The 19,586-nt window shown below is 38.9% G+C and overlaps 1 protein-coding gene across 1 annotated transcript; it reads right to left on the bottom strand.

Annotated features, from left to right (window-relative positions):
* Window positions 1-142: 142 nt before the first annotated feature.
* Window positions 143-16,311, bottom strand: LOC133995397 (MAM domain-containing protein 2-like). The gene is made up of 15 exons (XM_062434779.1): window positions 16,252-16,311; window positions 16,013-16,123; window positions 11,889-12,172; window positions 9,725-9,809; window positions 9,419-9,556; window positions 8,427-8,698; window positions 7,609-7,702; window positions 6,834-6,980; window positions 5,561-5,680; window positions 5,308-5,447; window positions 4,084-4,180; window positions 2,993-3,151; window positions 2,046-2,299; window positions 810-894; window positions 143-715 (listed from the first exon to the last, which is right to left on the bottom strand). The coding sequence occupies exons 1-15, from the start codon at window positions 16,280-16,282 to the stop codon at window positions 669-671; spliced, it is 2,064 nt and encodes a 687-aa protein (XP_062290763.1). The 5' UTR covers window positions 16,283-16,311; the 3' UTR covers window positions 143-668.
* Between the last annotated feature and the right edge of the window lie 3,275 nt (window positions 16,312-19,586).

The raw sequence follows: 19,586 nt of genomic DNA, 5'->3' as shown, positions 1-19,586 counted from the left end.
TTGAGTTCTGTCCAAAATCATTTCATCATTTTATATCTGTCTTAGCAGAGGTAATCAACAATGAGCAAATATATGGGCAAAAGTATTTGAACTCCACGTCAACAAAACTGTACTTATTTTTAATTTTTAAGGCTTCATTCCAATGAAGAAAAATCTTAATACTGTATTTAGACATCCATTTGTTTTCGACTACATAGTATCAGTGGACTTTGCTGAGTACACAGTGTGATGCACATGCACACATGATCTTTGTGGTGATACAGTTAAGTGTTTTGGTTAAGTTGCATTCCCATTAGATGACAGTCAAATCAAGTATTCCTGTATCCAGATTCAGTATTTAACATTGAAAAAAACAAAAAAAGCAGCAATCATGTTGAATAATCTTCTCGCTTTATTTGAGCAATGAGCATTAATCTAATGCATATAAATGTAAAGAAAAAAACACAGTGTAACATCCTCTGTTGCTACAGTGCAGAGAGAAATGCTGACTATGACAGCACTGATATGTGTTGCTCCATGAAAACAGAACTACATGAATAAGATTTCCTTTTACATCCCTACGTGTTCAAAATGTAGAAAAAGTCAGGAGTTGGCGAGACTTTTGAGTCGTCTGAAATGTGCAAATAAACAAGGTTCATGCATCCTCCACAGCTGTTTCCTCTTCTCTTCTACTCGATCTCATTGGACGTTCCTACGGTGGATCTGACCTCTGTTTCTGCCATGGAAACAACAAAAAACAAACACCCAAATGATTTCCTCCTTTCATCTTTAGCAGCATGTTCAACAAGGATCATAAACAAGTTGTTTACCTGGGCAAGGTCCACCCTCCAAAATGATGTCATCAATGGCGATGTCACTCCTAACTGATGTACCTCTGATGGCTTCAAACACAATCTGGAAAAGAAGGATGAAACATAATAATAGTTTAAATACTTTTCATTGGAAGCTGATAGAAAAAGGACAAAATCTTATATATTTTCCCCCAATTTTATCATTTATATTTTAACCTACCTACTTTGTATACTTGTAGTTAACAGTTTTTTGTGTCTTTTTCTCTTACATTTTTAAGCCTCTTGAATAGAGGTTGTCAAAGTAGGGAGCTCCAAACAGTGTCATGGGAGGCTCAGTGAATGGAAGTGAAAAAATATTACATTAGTTATCTAAAGAATAGCCTAAATATGTTGGATTTTGTTGAAGAGATAGTTCAGATACAGTAGTTCAGGACAGTTTTTCTCACTTTCCAAGAATCAGAGACTAATAAATCCCTTTAGACAGACATTTTTTAAGCATTTTTGTGTAGTCTGAGGCATGTCAAACAGCAATATCAAGCTCATATCTTGGCTCAACTGTTGAGTGCCAGTGGTATCGAATATCAGATTAATTTAATCAGGAGTTAAGCATCCATAAGTATCCAGGAATTAAGCTAAACTAATCAAGTAAAGCAAGATGGGGTGTAGGGGGTGTCACCTTTTTCCAAGCTTGTCTTGAGAATTTGAAGACCCCTGCTCATAAATCTCCTAGCAGTATGTGCAGACCTCCACCAAGGCCTAAAAACCTTCCCAGTCAGCTCATGTGCACCCAGAATAATCTGTATAAGAATTATGCTAGAAGAAGGTCAGGGGTCTTCCTGATATTTATGAGGTTAGAAAATATGTTCATGGGAAACTGAGAAGTTCACTAAACAGTAGTGGTGGAAGGTTCTGTTAATCAGGGTTAGAGTGATCTTTTCAGCTTTGACAATAATGGGTCAAAAGCCAAAAACATTCAGAAGCATTAGCATGGAAACAATTAGTGAATTATTCAATAAGTCAGAATAATTCACTAATTATTCTTTGTTTTATAAAGTCATACATTAAATGCTCTGGGAACACGTGGTGCATATTTTTCATAATTTTATGACTTAGTCTATAAATAAATAGTAAGAAGTAAACAGGAAAAAGACATCCATAAAAAATGTAGACATTCATAAAAGAAAAGTTGCTATGTGAAGTAGCCAAACTGTCTCTAATAAAAAGCGCTTTGGACACATTCTGCTGCTCTCTTGCCTGATGCTGGCTGTCACTCTGGTACTCTACTGTGGCCCTCAGCCAGGCAATGCTCTGCTCCCCGCTCAGTTGCCACAGCAACACATCCTCTCCGTTCTTGTCGAGGTGAACGCTGAGCTGGCCCATGCCCGAGCCGTACATGTGGTAGAAGAAGCTCAGACACTGAAGCCCCCTGGAGCCCCTCAGAGGGCGGGAGAGCAGGCGAATGTTCTGACCTGGCAGCATGGGAGACGCCTCCATGTGCAGGTAGTAGCCTGTCAATCAAAAGCAGACAGGTATGTCTGTGTATAGCTTTAAAAGTTTAAAACGCAGAATTTCAGTTATTCTGAGCAGAATTTGTGTATTTTTTTGTACAATACAATAGTTTAAAACTCCTCTTGGACATAGTGAGTCCCAAATTAAAAACAGTTTTATCACCAAGCATGTTTTAAATTCACAGAGCTTTAATTCAAAGAGATTATTAACTCTTATCAACTGTTGCCAAAAAATTAATAAGCCTGTTTACCAAAATGTCAAGCTAAATTTATTAGTCTCAAACTTTCCAAATATCGTAATAATACTAATACTAATATTAATACTAATACTAATACTAATACTAATACTAATACTAATACTAATACTACGACTACTACTAATAATAATAATAGCTTTGTTTATATAGCACCTTTCATACAAGAAATGCAGCTTAAAGTGCTTTAAAACAAAAGAAATGACATACACCAAGTGCTTCATATTAAAAGGACCTAAAAGCAGCATAAAACAAAGTTAAAGCTTTTTTAAAACATATTTAGCGAGCTGCTTCCCTGATATCTATCAGTAGTTTGTTCCATAGTTTTGGGGTATAATTGATAAAGGTTGCATCCACAATTTTCTTTGGCTGATTCTGTGAACCTTCAGTAAACCAGCAACAGGTTAAAGGAGAAGAGTGCAAGTGGAGAGGCCCTCACCAAGTCCCGTGGTGTGGTCTCCTCTGGGTCCGGTGTACGAGGTCGGAGTGGGTCCTCTCCTCCACTCCCAGTCGGCAGCATCCTTCTGCTTGTCCTGAATGTAACCACACAGGCCTGCTTCAAAGTCACATTTACCCGGGAGAGACAACGTCAACAGTCCTGCAACAGAACAATGAATAATATAGATATATATATATATATATATATATAAACACAACTATCAAATGACAGGAACTTTTTTTTTTTGGGACTTTTTTTGCCTTGATTAGAAAATGATTGCCAATGATGGTGACAGAAAACAAGGAGAGACAAGGAACAAGTTGATTTGCTACTTGGCTGCATCCCTCTAGATCAGGCATGTCCAAACTATTCCATAAAGCTCCATGTGCCTGCAAGTTTTAGGGTTACCCTAACCCTAACCCTAACCCTAACCCTAACCCTAACCCTAACCATAACCCTAACCCAACCAATCAAGAGTACACGAATCAGCTGATGAAATGAGTCAAGCCTGGTGTGCTCCTGCTTGGTTGGAATGAAAACCTTCAGCCACATGGCCCTTTACGGAAGAGTTTGGACAATCTTGCTCTAGACTGCATCTAAATTTAACCATAATGTAACCTTTATAGTCAAAAATGAAATGTACACTTTCTCACTTACCGCAAGAATCATCAGAAAGTCAGATGTTTTAATCCCTGTTTTCTTTTTTTTTTTTTTTTTTTTTTTACAAATTGTTGCTTACTTGGTTTGTGTGTAACAGTTTGACAGTTAACAGGCTGATAACTGGAATATTGATCGTTTGAATTCTTCGACTGATTGGAAACATCTGGCTGGATTTATTTAAGATGAGTTCAATTCGCCAACAAATAGTGTACTGTAGCATCCTTGAAGCCAAAACATCTCATTGCTGTGTGACCTTAGCCGACCTAGGAGGGGCCTAGCAGTCTTTAGGGGCCCCAAACAAGCAAATAAGGAATTTGCCTGTTCTACCCTTGTGGTTTTTGCTTAGAGTCACTAAGAAGTTTGGGCTGGTGCTTGATTTCTTTGTTGCAAATTTTCTCCATTTCCAAATCGAATCCAGTTATCCCTGTTACCTGCTGCCAGCTCACAGTCTCCGAGGCTAACGTTGATGTCATCCAGAGCCACGGAGCCGCAGTCCCAGAAGCTCCTGCAGGTGCTGACGAAAACCACCTGAGCAGAAAAGGTAAACAGTGAGCGAAGGGATCGCTATCCCAGAGGAATTTGTACATTTCTACAAGCATTAATCATTAACAGATGAGTCCTGAAGAGAACCAAAAAAAAAAAAGAAGAAACCCCACTTTGAAACAAAAGACACTTTGATGCAATTGTTGTGCAGTTCGCTCCACGCTCACATATTTATGGGAGACTCAAAATCCCAAACTTAAATCCCTCGTGAGGAAGAAAAGAAACCATCAATCAAATGTTAAGTGTTTTAAAGCAGGAGGAAGAAAGGAGAAGAAAAAGCCATTGTGGGGAATGCCTTTGAGCGCCATACGACATCTGGTCGAATGTATTCTCATCACGCAGGACACGTGATGACGATGAAACTGCGTCTTCTTCACAGCAGCTGCTTGATCATCAAATAAATCACAGATCAGGAAATGTAAAGGCTCCAACACCAAAGCTACTTTTAGTTTCTTTTCTTATTATATCCATCCTGCATTATTTTAATTCCCCTTATTTGCTCCCTTCTTTTGTTCATCTATCCCTTTATTTCTTTAATTTCATTATTTGCTTGTTTGATTCTTCCTTATCGCCTCAAATAGTGTTTCTTTTTACTTCCTTTCCTTTTTGCTACGATATATCCTTTATTAAATTTAATTCTGCTTTCTTTCATTAGTTTTTTGTATGTCCATTTCTTTCTTCATCCAATTTTTTACAATATTTCTTCCCTCTATTCTTCATTTATTCTTCTGTCTGTTTGTTCATTTGTTTCTTCCTTAAATCGTTCTTCACTTTCTTGTTAATTAATTCCTTGGTTAATGTCTTCCCTCCATCTTTTCTGTCTGTGCTTTCCTTCCTTTTTAATTTGTTTTTTTATTTATTCCTTGTACCCTTCCTTCCTTCCTTCCTTCATTTCTTCCTTCACTTGTTTATTCCTTCCTTCCATCCTTGCTCCTTCTTGTCTTCCTTTCTTTCCTTTCCTCACTCAATGAATGGTCCTTCTCTCCCTCGTTTGCTTACTTTTCCCCCTACTTTCTTTTCTCCCTTTTGACTTATCCTCTTGTTCATTTATTCGCACATATTGTGAGCATCCATTCTCCCTAAAGCAATATCCCTGCTTCCTCTCCTCTGACCTGTGCAGGCTGTGATGTCTGGAAGGTCACGTCCGTCGCGATCCAGATTCCCCTTGATTTCTCCCCCAGAGTCCAGATCTTCTCTTGGCCGCTGCTGTGCTGCAGATACACGATGAGGGCCTGCTCCGTCTGGTTGAAACCTGCAGTTGTCAGAGTTATTTTTGGGTTGGTGAGTCAGTGAAATAAATCACAGCAAAGGAGTCAATAACCGCCTCCTATCTATCGAGCTGGAGAGTTTCTAAGTACCGCTCACCCCTTAGTGAGAAGTAAAATCTCAGGCAGAACTTCATGTTGCCAGGAAGAATTGGACCAATCACGCGGCTAACGTAGCCAGAGCTCGGGCCCAGCCGGGAGTGAGCCAACAGGAAAGATCCTGGAAAAAGAAGATAGCCTTTATTTTCTTGCGAAACTCTCTCTTCCTGTGAATCTGCTGGCCATGAATGTTCGCAGCACTGCCAACACCTGCTGCTGACCTGGTTTTCAACAGTTCTTCACCATCTAAAAGTTACATTATTTTTATAACCCTCATCCAACCAACAAATTTAACATACAAGGACTACTGACTTGGCTATCTGGGGACCCAAAGAATAAACGACTGTAAGAAACCACCATCATTGCAAAATGTTAAGTTATTTCTTCTTAAAACATTATTAGTTATGTAATTCATGTAATCTGAAAAAAGCAGATTATTAATATTTTTGGAAATTACAATTTGTATATTGTGTAAAAGGAAAATATCTACCAATAATAATACATTAGTGTTTTTTAAAATCTCCAATTAAAACAGAAATTATATGGAGTCAATCGGGATAAATTGATTGACAAAGTCATGAAAAAAAACTTGAATGATAGACTAAAGTACCTGTGGGATATGAAAAAGAGTAAACCTTTGGGGTCTGTGGGGTTTGTAGGATTAAGTTTAAAACATGAATAATTTTCGGCCACTAGGGGGCAGAAAAAACAAGCCACCACTATATCCAGGGCTGTCAAATTTTGGCTTCAGTTTGCAGTGAGATTTGTTCCCGTGGGAGACAGAGAAACACTGTGCTGCTGCCAGAGGAGCCGCTGAATGAGATTACTCTGAGCAGCATGCATGGGCATAAATTACAGCAATAGATTTGTGTTTGTTTGTTGCTTTCACCCTGATGGTCTGAATAACTTGATGCTGTATGGTGCTGTGCTGCTCTGTCTTGCCTGTCTGTGCACTGTCAGTGTCCTCTTTTCATAATGTGACATCAGCCATCATCAGTTTACACAGTACGCACAGCAACATTATCATTCCATATGAGTCATGTTTATGTCCATCTGAGGAATGTACATCCAATATTCACGCTCGTTTTAACTCTCTGTTTTGTTCTCCACCAACTCCCAAGAAAACACTCAACAAAGCTGCAGTACCATCATATAAATCTCAATGATTTTGGCACTACAAGTAATTTGAGTCTATGTTTTTATCAGTTATTCAGATAAATGAGGGTTTAAATGTTATAAATGTTCTGAAATCTATCATCAGTGGCTTTTTCTACCTGCTCCTGTTGTGTGGTCTCCATTCCTAAATATGTTTGGCTTCACAGAAACTCTCCTCCATGACGATGCGATCACTTGGTCCTGTGTGTACTGGCAGAAACCTGACTCGAAGTCACAGCTTGCGATGGAAGGGTCAAAGGTTGGCTCTGTGGGACATATGAATGGACAACAGGATTTGTGGCTCTTGTTAGAGTGAGTTTCGTATTTGACGACATGATAATTATATTGTGGAAGGTTTATGCTTTTGTCTATAGCAAGATATCTCAAATCTGCAACTATGAGCAAGCATCACATGACATTTGTTATGGATATTCATCGTAAGGAGGAAGATTTCTCCTTAATTTCGTGACTCCCTGACTTTTCCTCTGGTGCCTCCATAAGGGCAAAATTCTCATATCAAACTCTACAGAGGAAATATGAGAATGTAAATGTCACATAATAAGAAGCAAATCAAGCTTTGGGATGAAACCTTTTAGTTGACCCCATGGTTTATTCTCTAGCACCAACCCCGGGACAAACTTGACATTTTTAGCTGTACTACATGTAAACCTCCAAGGTTTCATCTGCCAAAGGTTTCATTGTTATTGCAGCTTCTTCTGTGGCTGCTAATGGAAATTAAGGTTTATAGCACTTTTAAAATCCTAAAATGTTCATATTTTGGAGGTTTAAGATGTCCACTCAGACTGCATTATATCATAAATATGACCATTTTAATTGTGACATTAAAACAGACCTGTGTAGAATTGACAATTAACAATGCTGGCTGCAGCTTACCAGTGTCTGTGCTGCAGAACTCTGAAGAAAAGGAAATGTCATCGACTGCAACACGTCCGCCTCGTGGACTGTTAAAGGCCACTTCAAAGACCACCTGGAGGGGCAGACAGACACTCGTAAACATAGCTGTATGACATCATGCTCACACAGATGCAGACCCTCACACAGAAAGTAAATGTATCTGTGCAAAAGTGAAGGAACTTTGAGTATTTCCACTGTTTTATAGTCATTTTATGCATTTTGCATAAGCATACCTAGGTAGGTTCAAAGCCATGAAAAATGAACTGCTACAACATTTTTCAGATAGAACAAGGAGCAAAGAGCATAAGTACAAGAAGCAAAATTCTGTCTCTCATTGGAAGAATACAGACCTCACTTTATAAGAGGTATTCAGAACTGATATCTCTTTTAGCAGTTAAACTCTGAAGAGTGTTAATTATCCTAACTGCATGCAAAAGAGCCATAACATGCTCTCTTTATTGATAACTGTATAGATATTAATCTGATATAATGTATATAATGGGGAATACCTGATTATGGTGGACCCTAAAGACAAGATTTTCACATGTAACACACCTATGTAACTCAAATAACTCAAAATTATTTCTTTCTTTAACTTTTAAAAACAGAAAAAATAAAGCAAAATGGAATCCTCTCACAGGCTGTCTAGTAGATTTAAGATACTCCCCGTATTTCCATTATTTTTGCATTATTTTGTACATACAGTATGTTCTAGTATCACCTATTTGATTTGATATCAGTTTTGATGTTTGACATCATCACATACATCTAATTTGACATAATATGTTCATACTGACCTGTACAAAGTACGGTGCCTTAAGATCCACCTGTACAGGTATCCACTCTCCAGGCATCCAGTCGCTCTGGATCTCTGGCTCTGCCTTCCACAGCTCCTGATACTGACCCAGTCGGTCCCGGGTGAAAACAGAGAACAGGTTCCCTCTATCCTCGCTGCGTTGGTACTGAAAACTCAGGCAGCCAGACATGGGCACCGTCGTCATGGGAGACACCAGTTTGGCCACTTCTTTGAAAGTCTTGGCGTAGATTGAGTCCACATACATGAAGTGACCTGCAAGGGGAGTTTAAATGTATATCAGGTTGTGGAATACAAATATGTCAAAATGCCAAGCATGGGAAAAACTATTAAAACTCTTGATTTCAGACGGATTGAAATTGATTATCATGAAACTTTATGCAGAAATTCATGGTCACCAAAGGATGAAGCCTGATGATTTTTGCAATCCCCTGACTTTCCATTTGGTGCTTTCATGAGGTCAAAATTTAAATGTGTCCATAATAAGGTTTTGGAAAATTGATGAGCATTCTAACATTCTAATGATGGCAGTGCTGCAACAGGTGTAAAGTTTACCATGTTCATGATTGACTGCTTATTAGCCCTAAACATAAAATATGGGTCAAAATGATGGAGATTAGTTTTGTGAATATTTGGTCATTAATTACAATTGATCCTGAGTGGAACATGAATGTGTGTACCAATTTTTATGGCAATCCATCCAACAGTTGTTGAGGCATTTAACTCAAAACCATCATCAGTGAAACTTCTGTTCAAAAAGGACAGGAAAAAGTAAGAAGATCCTCAAAGTCAATAGTTTTCATCGTATGAGGGTCATAAAGTCTCTACAAAACTTCACGGCAATACAGTACTCCTTTAGATATTTCATTCTGGACCAAAGTGGTGGACTGAACCAGTATTGCCATATCTAGAGCCTCGCCGCCAGCATGTCTAAAACCCCTTTGTAAGACTCATTTGTGAGTAAATGTCACTCACCTGTCTTGTTGTTATATGTGTGATCAGTTGGCATGTTGTTCTGAAGGAGCTGGGATCCACCTCCTCCCACGTACCAGTTTACATTTGCATTCCACTGGTTACTGTATCCACACAGGTGAGACTCCTCAAAATCACACTCTAGATACCGAAAAAACGAGACATCAGCAACAGACTTACCAGATGTGAGTGTACAAGGCTTTCATGCTGTTGTAAAGCTAGTCTGCATCCAGACATCCATATGTGAATTATTTTTTTCTTATTAATTTTAGGAAGATGTGTGAGTAATGAATGTGTGACATCACCTACCCAAGCAGTATCCGGGACTGATGTGGATCTCAAATACGGCCACGCTACTCCCAGGACTCTGCTCTGGTTTACCTTCGATGACAATCTAATCAAAAACATATGTTCAGTAATACCCTCAAAGTGATATGGGCTGACACAGGAATTACATCATAGAAGGTGAAGGAACGCATGGAGGGTCAGAAAGAGTGCACCCATGAAACTCACAGACAAGCTAATTTGAAAGCTTTGGTGCTGCAAAAAGACACATAGGAAGACGAAGCAGAAGAAAAAACACCCTTTTTTAAACATGAAGTCAGAGCTTTTACATATTTGTGTGTGTGTGTGTGTGTGTGTGTGTGTGTGTGTGTGTGTGTGTGTGTGTGTGTGTGTGTGTGTGTGTGTGTGTGAGTGTGTGTGTGTGTGTATATGTGTGTGTGTATGGCTTGAAGCATGATCCCAGAGGTGTTTTGTACTTATTTGGATGAATAAATGAAACGTTTTCATCATTATGTGTGTTAAAAAAGGTTTACATTAAGTAAAACATTGTCCCTCACCGTGTTATGTCCAGCAACATTTTTCAACTGAAATTACATCATTTTGGGAGGTAAAGATAGTATTTCATTAGGTAGGTTAATTTTGTTGCCCCCTGGTGGCTGAAAAACTGAAACCGTACAGTAAACGTGGGGTAAAACCAATACTATGATGTAAAAGAGGCAAAAAAAATTGCAGCAGTGTTCATCACTAAAAACCGAACCATTCCTATTTAATGTTTTTGTTTAATAAGTCTGGGTCCATGTATAAAAAACTGATACTTTGATGCTTTCTGTGATAACAGATTTCGCTAGATTAGCTAGATTATCTTAAATGTTGGAAACAGTAACAGCTAGCCCAGCTGTCTTCAAAGGGAAAATAGGGTTACCATCTACCAAGACCTCTAAAGCTCATTCAACAATATACATTTAACAATGTTTTAGAGGGAGGTACCATTTATGTTAGATGTGTTAGATGTATTATCTGGAAAGAGCCAGGCTAGCTGTTTGCCTCTGCCTCCAGTATTTATGCTAAGCTAAAGTAAGCTAAGCTAACTACTTCCATATGTAAAGTGAGATTGGTACTAGTATCTTCTCAAAACTTCTTACAAAGAAAGCAAAACATATGTTTCACAAAATGTTGAACTATTTCTTCAATTAAAGATTTAACCAAAGCAAGAGCATTAAACAATGTTCATTTTAGTGACGGTTATTTAAAAAGTGAAAAGTTGAGCCATTGTTTTTTTCTAAGAGGTCAAGGCCGTGAGAATTTGCTGGTGGGTGTGTGTTAATTGAGAATAAATGGCAGGACATTTTAGCCTGTCAATGTGAAGCTTATAGCACTCACACACCCAGGTCTAGAGTGAAATATGTTTATGCACTAAGGGGCCCACATTTAAAGAACAGGCCTGGCTTACCATCATGTAGGTCATGACCTTGTCAGAATCAGCTTTACCACCACATATAATGTAAACATGTGCTGTACTATTTCTACACTATGTTTAGATAATGTGTGTGGGTGTGTATTTAGGGTAGGGTAGGTCTCCACACACTTCATACTGGCCTCAATTTGGGCCTCTCTGTGTTATGTCAACCTATATCTGTCCTTACGTATATCTTTGATGTATCTTAAAGTACTGTAGGTTACATATGGAAATCCGACAGTTTGCTTATAGCCCAAACTGGATAATGTATTACTTTGGACCTCCTTTCCCTCATTAAGCCCTCTGTGAGACAGTTTTCTGATTAATAATGTAATGTAATTTGTACCCAACGCAATAAAATTTGTGTCGCAGTGTTCTTGTCAGGTGTTTTTCTGTGTGGTTTCTAACACTTTTAGTGAGGTTTTCAATCATTTTGTCAAAAACTGAAGGCTGGATTTACATGAAACTTGAAACTGTTCATAGTCACCAAATGATGAATCCTAATATTTTTGGTGACCCTTTGACCTTTTATATTTCTACCATCAAGCTAACTTTTCCAATTGCACACTATAAGCCTCAAAACTTAAAGAGAAAAAAAGAATGAGAAAGCTCCCCAGAAAATGAACCACCCAAAGGACAAACTTAAGGCTGGAAGAATACCTAAATTGTCAAGTGTTTGTTTCATCCAACATATTATAAGATAAAATAAATAGGTCAAATAATTTGTTTTACTCTGTAAGGTTCAGTATTGTTCTGCAGGTCCACGCTTGAGATGACCCAGCTGTCGGAGGGCACTTGGCTGCTCCACAGAGGTTTGTCAAAGCTCTTTCCTGCCGTGCGCTGCAGGACCTCCAGGCTCCCTGACCCGGTGATCTGGTGGACGATCCTCAGGCAGCTCCACTCGCCTTGCTCCAGAAAAGGGCTCAGAAGGACTCCAGTGTTTTTTTTCTGCATGACAGTGTCTGCATCTGTCTCGTCGTCATTGTTCGTGACTGCGTCCACTGCAACAAAACGTCCTGAAACAGAGAGGTGTGTGGGATTTAAAAAATGGAAAACTGTCATTTCAGCGACAATGTCTAAACTAATTTCCTAAACAATACTACTACTATTTTGGATGCTGAATACTTTTCTTTTTAGCTTTCAGGCAGCCATCAAACTTTAAGAGATCAGGTGGTCAGCAACTAATTTATGAGCTTTAGAAGAAGGCACCGGCTACAGAACAATTTACCAACTACTGACACAGAGTGGGATTTCATGCCAGCCGTCCACAGGCTGGTTTTCGGTGCCGATAGTAGTTTGTTCCACTGGTACGAAATGGATTTCCACAATCTATTGCTGGACCTCTCATAGACCACTAACCACACATTCTTTACTGTCACTTCATTTTGGTGCCATTAAAGGGAACATTTTTACAGCATTTTGCTGTTTTGACCTAAACCATGATCTTTACCTAACCTTGCCTTAACCACACCACTTCAACCCAAACCATGAGAAGAATATCAGCCACTTTCTTAAAAGAAAAGTGAAAAAAAAAAATATCAGATCTTGAAAGAGGTGAAATCATCTATTTCCAGCTGTGGGTCCAACAAAATAAAACAAAACAAAACAAAAAAAACTACAGAAGCTAGCACAAGTTAAGACTGATCACCACCAGAACTTTGGAGCTGATAATACAGCTAACTGCATGCAGGTCCAATATGATCTTCCTTTCTAGCAGTGTTTGCAAAGCTCATTTTCACTTTCCTGAAGTAATTACATTATTTACATGATCATGTCTATCAAGACTATGGTGGAGACCCAGTGAATGCAGTGTAATTTAACATAAGGTGAAGCAAAGTTTGCCCCTAATCATGTTCTATGATATGTGAGTGAATCACCCCACAATGTCACAAAACAACAAAACCACAAAACGTTCTGTGGTAAATTACTATTTTTTGTTATTAGAGTAGCAATAAGTGAGAATTGGTGGAGGCTGACATCAGCATGGCAACATGCTCAGTGACAATGTCAACTTAGCTAATGACTTAGCTGACTAATTAGCACTAAAAGTAAAAAACATTGTTGAAGAAATTGGTGTATCCGTCCTGTGTTAGTATTAGCAAAATCAGGGAAACTGACATTTTACATCAGGATTCACATCTTAAGTCAAGATTCTCTGAGTTGATGCAATATAAAATCCACCTCGACTTCAACCATAACAGCAACTCTAAGCTTCTTTTCTGCTTCAGGGGCCTCTGAGCTCTTCTTACTGGTCTGTCATTTATTATTTGTCCCTGTGGAATGCCCTGCTGCCCCCGGGCTCCTATATCCTGACAGACACACATGTATTCACACACACATGTGCGCACACACACACACACACACACACACACACACACACACACACACACACACACACACACACACACACACACACACACACACACACACACACACACACACACACACACACACTAGGACTGAGCTCATTTAACCTTCAATTCAGCCAGTTCAAGATGTTTTTCTTCCTTTATTGCCAGTAAATTGCAATGTTTGCCATGACACACACTCAAACTGACATGCTATCTTGGTTTAATCAGTGCCAGTGCTATATTTGAATCCAGACAAAAACAAATAGACAAATATACAGAAGGATTCAAATTCAAAGGTTTGAACACACTTTCTCATTCAAGTGAACTTTTGACTGGCACTGTATTTGACATGACTTAATTTCTGTTAGAGCTTCAGCACTGCATAGACCACATTGAGGGGGAGGAGAGAGGAAAATAAATGAGTAAGAGCTGAGCACACCATTAATGCACTAACTACATCCTAACCCTAACAAGCCGGCGGCAATAGCAACTAGGATGGAAACAGGAAAAAGAAAAGGCAGTTGACGTATTCCAGAGGGAAGACAGACTGCAGGAAAAGCTGCAACAGCAGAGCAATTTCAGACAAATACGAGCAAGAATCCCGCTGGAAAAACTTGTTTTTTCCACAGGTTTCCAGTGTCTGTTAGGACGCGTTGCCTGTAGATACAAAAGCTTTGTGGCTGCTGGAGCAATAGGACACATTCCACCAATCTAATGGGTATAAATTAGAGATCTTTATGATTAGTAATGTTAAGAACAGCTGTGTTGTTGTTAACTTTGATATTCATTTTGAAGTGTAGTGGTCCCCCTGTGTTTTAATCCAAGGATGGAAAATGTGTTTTTATACAGAAATGTGGTGCATTCAATACCTCCAAGCGAGCAGTAAATAATGCTGAAACGATCAGCACTAGTCAGCTAATTTAATGATTGCCAACTTGAAGGTTGGCATGAGGGGTTTATGAGATAATTAGTAGGGCAGGAAAGTATGAAAAACAAAAGTTGTGCTGCACAAATTAGATTTGTTTTTTTCCCCCCTAATCTTTGCTATCATTGTGAAATATAGAACTGTTTCATTTCATTAGGCCTCAAACATTTAAATGAATCAAAAATGTAATTCAGTCAATTTGAGGAGTTAAGGGGTCAAAACTGGTAACTGATGCGTGAGTTAATCAATTAGTTATTGCAGTCAAATTTACTTGATTCTTTAATTCCTATTGTTCAGACAAAATATGCAATTTGAGACACTGCAGTCGCCTTTGATAACTTTTGGTTGACATTTTACAAACCTAATGATTGATTGATTTATATAGGAAAACAATTGATACATTACTTTATAATAAAAATCATTGCTGCAGTTACATCCAAAATTTCCAATCATGTGACATTAGATCATTAAAGAAGAAAACAGAGAATGTATATTCATACTAGGCTCCTTTAAATGAAAACTGTGACAATGGGTTTGAATGCTTTCAATGCTGGAGATCATGAAACATGTATTTGAGCTCAGAAAAACCTTAACTTGATGTTACTTGCTTGTAACATCAGGTATAAAATTAAAAATAATAATCATTTGGTATTACATAAGAGATGTAAAAATGTATCTTGTGACCAGTTAAGTTGTACTGATTGTAGCTCAGTGCTGAGGTGCTCTGGTATGTTCTGGTATTAGGAGGACCAAATGTACTCTGGCTGTGGTCCATATGGCTGCCTACGGTTTAGGAGTGTGGATTGGGGCCATTTATGCTGAGAACTAAATCTAGTTACCACTCAGGGCAGCTTTGGACCAGTGTTTGCACCTTTGATCGAATGAGTACTTGAACTAGTATATAATTCATCCCAGATTGTGGTGGATCGTTTTTGGAGAAAGACAGTTGAATTTGGTTTTGTGTGGCTGAGATCTGGTTAAAGATCTGGGCCTCTAAAAGCACACCCCCAAGTTATGTCACAATTTATGTGACAGGATTCTATGAGGCAACAGGACACATCTGTCTTGAGAGGTATCTGCAACTTTGATCTCCACAAAAGAATCAACATGTGCATTACATCTGAGCACATAGAGCAGATGAGAGAAGTTAGTAATGTTATGTAATTTCTAGAACAGGGTGATCACGGTATTAAATCATGTATAAATGATTCAAAGTTATCTGTTGGCTTTGATCACTTTGCATAAATAGACAGTGACATAACTTTGATAAGGGTGTGTTCAGTGCTCATTTGCATCAACTGCAGTACCAACCCAGAATGCCTAAATGTGTTATTTCAATGACTCCAGATGTTCTGAGATGCTGGAATCAATGCAGACCAGATGGGCTTCTTCTCACCAGTGTGCTTCAGTAATATGGACTAAAGCAGCACCAAAACAACTACAACATCCCAGCTGAGACCTGGCACTGCTACGAAAAGTCTACTTAGTAATACTTAGTAAAAGCCTCTGGACAAAAAACAAAAAAAAATGTTTTAAAAATTAGGAGATGCAGTGTGGTATCTATTAAAGTCTCCCAGTACCATCTTTGTGCAGGGTCCAGCTTGTAAAGTCTGCATCTGACGTGTATCCGCAGGTGTTGGACTCAAAGTTGCAGGAACCTGGCAACAGCTGGTTTTCGGCTTGGATGGTGACTTTGAGAGAAAAAGACAGAAGGGAACAAGTAGAGCAAGGGAATGGTAAGTATGAATCATAGCAACTAGCAGTGACAGAAACATGCCCTCATGCTCCAGAACTGCCACACTCATTAAAACCTACTCACCAGCAAAAGTCAAAATGTAGAATGGAAGCATTGCTGCTTTCTGTGTGCACAAGTCGACCCTCAGAGGAAATAAGAAATGCAAAAGTAGGCATCCACTGTCAGAAAAATAATAATTTAAAAAAATACAAGAAGTTGCAACCAAAGTTTGTTTTTGAAGACCTCTCTTGTGTGTGTCGTCTGAGTGTCTCTCCAGCTCACAGACTGGCAGCACACTGCAGACTCGCCGATGGGGGAAAGTCTGTGTCTGGATAAAAGAGTAGAGGGGGAGCATGGGGGAGGAGGAGAAAGAGAGAAAGAGAGGTTGGAGAAGGAGGGAGGGAGGAGGAGAAAGAAGGTGAGTGATGATGAGCTGGTGGGAAGCCAGTGGAAAAGAGGGAAGGAAGGAAGGCGAGAAGGGATGGATGGTGTAGAGGGGCGGAGGAAAGACACAGAGATAAGAGAGACTTTGTGAAGAAGGGAGGGAAGAAAGGAGATGTGCATGGAAGTAAAGGGTTTTCAGGTTTTTTTTCTTTTTTAAATTAAATACAGAGATGGTTCACAGCTGAAAAATAACAGCATTATTTTGTCTTTCCAAGTAACCTCTTGACTGTTTGGGTTTCCTGAGAACAAAATATATTTTCCCAACAACAGACTAGAACCTCACAGAGACCGGCCTCATCAGAAAACGACAGCATCAGTCGTTTATTCAAACTTTCAATGACTTAAAATAATGTGTGACCTCTTGTGGTAAGGTGAAAAATGTGATGTTGTTGAAGGGTCTCAAAACATCTTAGTGCAGAGGTCGTGGTCACTGGAAGTGGACTTAAAAGCAGGAGTCCAGGACCATAGACATATATATACGTATATATGCACGACTTTTGTCTCTCTCTTCCGTCAGTGAGACCCGACACTAGATTTAAAAATTCTGTTATACTGTGAAAATACAAAGAGATCTGATATCTGACAGCGACAGGTTTAAGCATTGTGTGAACTTGTTTGACAAGGGTTTGAATGCAATAGACGTTCATTTATATGTAAAAGTCTTCTGTCTTCTGCAGTCACAGGAAACGCTGGTTTCTTTCAGTCATCACCAGTCTTTTTCATTCTTCATAATGCACCAGCCCTCCAGCCCTCTTTTTATGCAATAAAGTATATTTGAAGCTAATATGAGTCAACAGCCATCCACATCTTCAGTCAAATCAAGTTGATGCCAAATTGCCTCTTTTTGTCACAAATTACAATCTACTTTTGCTGAGCAGGAAAACACTGTCCATCATTACATTGTTAGGGTAGGTGGAGGAGGCTTTCTATTCATCAGTAAGAACAGGAAGAGTGATTACTGAATGTATTTTAATGTTCATGTAGGTGCTGGCTGATGTTTTAAGACAGAATAGAAAATTAACCTATCCTTTAAAGACCCTGCACACCTACACAGGTGTCTTGCGTCACTGTATCTGATTTGACCCCTGTCCAGATTAAAGTTGGGTGGAAACATACTGGAAATTGCTGGAAATTGCATAATATTGAATTCAACGTAGCAATAAAACTGCTAAAAGTGTATATTTGCAGTCAGACTGAAAGCCACCTGGTGAAATATACTTGTGTGGTGTAGCCAAGAAGAGGATGGACAGAACATACTGTGGGTGGGGTTGTAAAAATGAAGATAGTGCTGATAGCAAGCCAACAACAACAGTTCACAAAGTTGAATTAGTGAATTTAATAGCATTTAACCGAACACTTTACTGTTATTCTCCTCACTGTCTTTACACTCACTACAATCAACCAGCATCTCTTCTTCTCTGGCTCGATATTGCAAAGTTCAACCAGACCAAACTCTGCACAAAGCCAATGTGTCTCAACCTGTTCCACATAGAAACGAATGCAAAGCAAATTTCAGTCTGACTGCATCATAAATTTTCCCACCTTAACAGCTGTGTGTGCAGGAGCTGTCAATCAAGCCCAAGACTATACATACTCACACAGTGCAGAGAGGAGGTCTAATCAGTCAACCTAAGTGGAAACACCTGTACAGGTCAACAAGGGGAGACTCTTCCTGGAAGAACGGAAGATAGCAGGGGATGAATCTCCATGATTTTCTTTAGAATGACGTTCAACAATCATGTATAATGTTTGGGCGTCTGCACACTTTTGGCCATATGGTTTAGATCATTAACATATTTTAATGTTACGTATTCTAAACCTTGCCAAAAAACGGACCTTTTTCAGAGGTGGTATGATGATACGTCATTGTTTAAGGAGAGGCCTGAAAACACAAATGATCTAAACTGCGATCTAAAAACCTGCTGTGAGAAAAAACATTTTGAGACGTGCAAAATATTTGTTTGAACAATGAACATTAACGCCCCGTCCACTCAGAAATGGGGTTCTCTTCTTCTTCTCTCGGTTGGATGTTTGAGCTTCACAGTGTGCAGAATGATGGATGTGCCGAGTTTGTTTTTGTGTACATCTGCTGAAGAAGGAAAGTTTATCTGTGCTCACTGTAAATCTGAGTTTAAGGGGTGTCATTTGTGACATCACAACTAGTTCGGATCCAATTGAAAATCAGTACACAACTCAAATAAGGGAGATGTGGAATCTTTTCAGCCCCTTTTCATTGTGTCTCCAGGAGATTAGACTTTTGAAATAAACCATATTAGCATACTCATAGATTCTGTAGTTTTCAGTGGAGAGGGGGCATGTGTCATTTTAAGAAATTTTAACACAGTTCTTTATTTTTTTGTGGAAAGAAACCATATCATATTATTCCAAGCCGACGATTTTTACATGTCCTAAAGCTTGTCTGGAGGAGATCTTTCAGCAATTCTTTCTTAATCCAACATGTAGCACGTAGCAAAAGATACAAGATTGATGTTCTTATGCAGTTTCCAACAGTTTTTTTTAATTCAAATGCAAATAAACCATTTGAGAACTGAAAGAGGCACGACAGAGACAGGATCCTTAAGAAATGAAAAGTTTCAGACATGTGACTCAGTGTTCAAAATAAACTCCTGTATCTGTAATAAAACAGGACTGGTTCACTCACTGTATCCATCCAAAGTGAAAAACGATTTGATGAGCTATAAAGAAAAGAAAAAATGGAATTCTGGATATCCTCACTTCAATTCAGTGTCATTTAAGGAGAAAGAATGTAGCTTGCTGGATATGGGAAACTAGACTTTGCTGTAATTTATTTTTGAAAGAGAACTCTCATCCACATTTGTGATCCATCTGTCAGACCTGCTCTCTCTCTCGGTCTCTCTGTCTCTCTCTCTTTCTCTCTGTCTCTCTCTATTTCTCTCTCTCTCTCTCTCTCTCTCTCTCGCCCTCTCTGCAATTGTTTTACGCATGGGCCTCTT

Source organism: Scomber scombrus, chromosome 15 (assembly GCF_963691925.1).
Source record: "Scomber scombrus chromosome 15, fScoSco1.1, whole genome shotgun sequence".
In the NCBI taxonomy this organism is placed as follows: Eukaryota; Metazoa; Chordata; class Actinopteri; order Scombriformes; family Scombridae; genus Scomber; species Scomber scombrus.
Note: the sequence above shows the minus strand (reverse complement) of the source record. Positions and strands in the feature narration are given on the sequence as shown.